General features: G+C 52.4%; 1 protein-coding gene across 1 annotated transcript; it reads right to left on the bottom strand.

Annotated features, from left to right (window-relative positions):
• Positions 1 to 1,175: 1,175 nt before the first annotated feature.
• LOC125552013 (abscisic stress-ripening protein 5) lies at positions 1,176 to 2,081 on the bottom strand. Its single transcript, XM_048715458.2, has 2 exons — positions 1,757 to 2,081; positions 1,176 to 1,661 (listed from the first exon to the last, which is right to left on the bottom strand). The coding sequence occupies exons 1-2, from the start codon at positions 1,982 to 1,984 to the stop codon at positions 1,476 to 1,478; spliced, it is 414 nt and encodes a 137-aa protein (XP_048571415.1). The 5' UTR covers positions 1,985 to 2,081; the 3' UTR covers positions 1,176 to 1,475.
• Between the last annotated feature and the right edge of the window lie 2,107 nt (positions 2,082 to 4,188).

Genomic DNA, 4,188 nt, shown 5'->3' with positions numbered 1-4,188 from the left:
CAAGGGAATTTGCAAAAAGTTCATGTATTTTTACAACATAGTTCTTGTATTTTGAAAATATACTCATAAAATTAAAAAGTGTTCATCTTTTAAAAGTGGTAATCTAAATTTTAGAAACATTAGTTGTTTTTGATAACAAATAATAATGCATTTTAAAGAAAAATTGTCTTGTCGTGTAGAAAGAATGCTCGTGCAATTTGAGAAAGTGTACACGTAATTTTGAATCATTCACGTGTTTTTAAGAATTATGCATGTGTTTTCAAAGTCATAATGTATTTTTTGTCCAAAAGTATCTATGCACAAAAGTGCTATCCAATCAGTCTTTGGCAACAAAATCATTTTCACCCGAACCAACCAGTGGTTGGACTTGGATGGTTAGAGGGATAGTGGTATCCCAGCCCACCAGGGTTTAAGTTCTGGTGCTCGCATTATTCCTGAATTTATTTAAGGATTTCGGCAATGCTCTTTCAGTGGGAGAAGACGTTTCAGTCGACGACGAGGCGCTACGATAACTTCATAAATGTCAAGATGATATGCCGGCTCAGTGTCTCGATAGGGATAGGATGTGCGTGTAAGCGTTCATAGGGTGAGTGTATGTGCATATGTATGAGCGCTTGTGTCTGTACTGTGTTAAAAAAATCATTTCCACTTTAGGGAAGAGTGGATGCCCTGTCAAGCTTGTCAAACCAATGGATTAGCACAAAATTTGCTTTGTTTTATGCAAAAGTGCTATGCAATCAATCTTTGTGGTGCACTTGGTACAAAGATGTAACGCCAGGATTAATAGGTGATCGTCATAAGTGACAGAAGAGTCTGACTATATAGAAAGTATGAATCTCCATTAGGCTATATCACCATGTTATTTTTATCTCATCACGCTGATGCTGACTCCAGATGACACGGGGGAATACATAGATTTGTTTTTTCTTGCGGGGAAGGATAGATGAATTAACACCGGCTCTAAATTTGTGCACGCCTCGTGTAATTGATCAATTTTTGATCTGGGGAGCAGATTACTGTGGAACAAAATTCCTTGTATGCATGAACTCAATTATTATACTCCCCGCGAAAACAAAACAAAACTTGCCGCAAAAATAAATAAACCAGTATTCGAATTCGAACACGCATATATGCAGTTTGATCCGATGACATTATTAGAGCAAATTTTGAGAAGATGGGCCACAAAAGTTTCGTGAGGACTTGCATAATAAAGTGGAATTACAAATACAGGGCGCCGGTAGAATTGAAACACACACCGACACACGACACACACACCGACGCATGAGGTGTGAGAGCCACTGCAAGAAACAGCAACCCCACTTATTCAGCACGCGGAAGCTAGCACGCAGAGAAAATCACGCACAGGCGAGCACGAGACCAGGCCCACGTCCCAGCCTCTCTCACTTATGGAACACACGTAACGTAGGCACACGCACGGCCGGCGGCGAGGCCGGCCACCGCACGTCGACGGCGACCTAGCCGAAGTGGTGGTGCTTCTTCTCGCCGCTGGCCTCCTTGGCCTCCTTGTGGTCCTGCTTCTTCTCGTGGTGCTCGTGGAAGACGAAGCCGCCGGCGCCGACGGCTGCGGCGGCAGCCACCTCCTCCTCGATCTTGTGCTTGTGCGCATGCTCCGGGTCCTTCTTCGCCTCGTGCTTCTCGTACTGCACGTAGACACGCAATCCATTAGCCAAGCCCGACAAGAGCTATATATTCGTATGGTAATTACTACTCCTAGTTACGATGAGAGAGGGCGTACGAGGGCGAAGGCTCCGGCCGCGGCTGCGCCCATCTCGCCGAGGTGCTCCTTGTGCTTGTGGTGCTTCTCCTCCTTGGTGATCCGCTCGTACTCGCCGTCGTTGCCGGTGGCGGTCACCACCGTCTCGGTCGAGTACCCGTACGTGTCGACGCCGCCGTCAGCGGCGGGCTGGAAGTCCTCGCCCTCCTTCTTGTGGTGGAACAGGTGGTGGTGCTTCTCCTCCGACATGGCTGGCTGATCGATTAGCTAGCTAGCACTTGTGTGTGTGTGTATGTGACAGTAGGACAGCTGCTTATCTGCTTGGTTTGTGTAGGCTTCCGGGTGGCCCGGGTTTTATAGGCTGAGACGACTGTTAGAATGGACGGTGGAACTACCAGTTCCGTTCCACGGGTTATGGATACCGGATCCATTAAATATCCGTATACATACGATTGTGGTCTACTCATGGACGTGTCCCGGATCCATTGGAGACCTAGCACTCAGCCAAGAACAGGACAGGGTCAGGGGGCCACGTTCTGATGGACAACGGTGCAGCGCCCCACCACTTTCTTGGCACTTGGCAGAGCTGCAGCTTGGGGTAGCTCCCATGTGAGTAACAAAAGTTAAGAAAAGTGTCGGCATACACGGATTTGCTGACGATGATGTGGCACCGCGTCCACTATCCAGCAACCACTACTCACACCCAGTTAGACTAGCCACAATGGCTAGTCACACAGATTAGTAAGATGGCATATGTTATTAATTTATGTTAGAGCAACTTCAATGCAAGGACCCAAACGAATACGGATTTTGTCCGTTTCATGTTGGTTTGGGTCACCTGTCCGCCTAGCGGACATGAGGCGGACAAGCGTTGTACCCAATGCGCGGCACAAAAACAGATCCAAACTCCTTGCGCCGCCCGCCCCTCCTCTCTCCCTCGCGCTGCCCGTCCCCTCCTCGTCGCGGCGCCCGTCCTATCTCCCTCATGCCGCCCCTTCTCTCTCCCTCGCGTCGCTCCTCCCCTCCTCCTCGCGGATCCCCTCCCCCGCGAGATTTTTCTCTGCTCGCGCCTCTGCTGCAGCCACCCTCTGCTCGCGCCGCCGTCCGGGCCTCGAGCCCCAGCAGGAGCACGCGGAGGAGCCCTACGCCGGTGGCCTCGCTGGGGGGTGGAGGAGTGGCCGAGCACGCAGAGGAGCCCGGTGCCGGTGGCCTCGCGGCGGCGCGGAGGAGCGGCCGAATGCGCGTCGCGACCTGCGCCGGTGGCCTCGCTGCGGCGTGGAGGAGCGACCGAGCGCACGTCGGCGACCTGCGCCGGTGGCCTCGTTGCAGTGCGGAGGAGCGGCCGAGCGCGCGGTGGCGACCACCACTGGTGGCCTTGTTGCGGGCGTTGTGGAGGTAGAAATCACAATGGTGTTGTGGAGGCAAAAGGTGCAGTCGCTGACATATCGGACCAGGGGCGGACACGAGCGGGAGACAGCGGTGGACGAGAGCGTCCGCTTCCGTCCGCTTCGTACCCATTTGCTCCCAGATTTGGGTCAAGTTTGGGTCGAGGATGAACAGCAGGCGGACACGGGCGTCCGTTTGGGTCGCCCCGTTGGGCCAAGTTTTCTGTCCGGATGACCCAAACGGACAAAATGGGTCCTCCCATTGGAGATGCTTTTACTACCTCTATAGTGGGGAGTAACATATGTGTGGTAACATGCAACACTTTGTTGAGGAACGCATCAATTTCAAAAAAAAATCCTACGTACACGCAAGATCCATCTAGGTGATGCATAGCAATGAGAGGGGAGAGTATTGTCCGCGTATCCTCGTAAACCGTAAGCGGAAGCGTTATGATAACGTGGTTGATGTATTCGTATGTCTTCACGATCCGACCGATCCTAGCACCGAAGGTACGACACCTCCGCGATCTGGACACTTCAGCTCGGTGACGTCCCACGAATTCTAAATCCAGCTGAGGGCGAGGGAGAGTTTCGTCAGCACGACGGTGTGATGATGGTGATGATGAAGTTACCGACGCAGGGCTTCGCCTAAGCACTACAACGATATGACCGAGGTGAAATTCTGTGGACAGGGGCACCGCACACGACTAATCAATCAACTTGTGTGTCTATGGGGTGCCCCTCCCCCATATATAAAGGAGTGGAGGAGGGGAAGGGCTGCCCCTCTCATGGCGCGCCCGGGAGTAGGATTCCCCCTTCCCTAGTTGGAGTAGGAGAGAAAGGAAGGGGGAGAGAGAGGGAAGGAAGGGGGGGGGGGGCGCCCCACCCAATTCAGATTGGGCCTGGGGTGCGCGCCCTCCACCTTGGCCGCCTCCTCCTCTCTCCCACTAAGGCCCAATAAGGCCCATACACTCCCCGGGGGGTTCCGGTAACCCCCCGGTACTCCGGTAAATGCCCGAACTCACCCGAAATCATTTCGATGTCCAAACATAGCCTTCCTATATATCG

This window comes from Triticum urartu, chromosome 4A (genome assembly GCF_056163025.1).
Source record: "Triticum urartu cultivar PI428250 chromosome 4A, HENAU_Tu73, whole genome shotgun sequence".
Lineage (NCBI taxonomy): Eukaryota > Viridiplantae > Streptophyta > Magnoliopsida > Poales > Poaceae > Triticum > Triticum urartu.
Note: the sequence above shows the minus strand (reverse complement) of the source record. Positions and strands in the feature narration are given on the sequence as shown.

Excerpts from the sequence above, each read along its gene's own strand:
- LOC125552013 (XM_048715458.2), bottom strand. The coding sequence starts at position 1,984 with ATGTCGGAGGAGAAGCACCACCACCTGTTCCACCACAAGAAGGAGGGC. Across the intron at positions 1,662-1,756 it reads CGGCCGGAGCCTTCGCCCTC|TACGAGAAGCACGAGGCGAA; the intron begins GTACGCCCTCTC and ends GTCTACGTGCAG.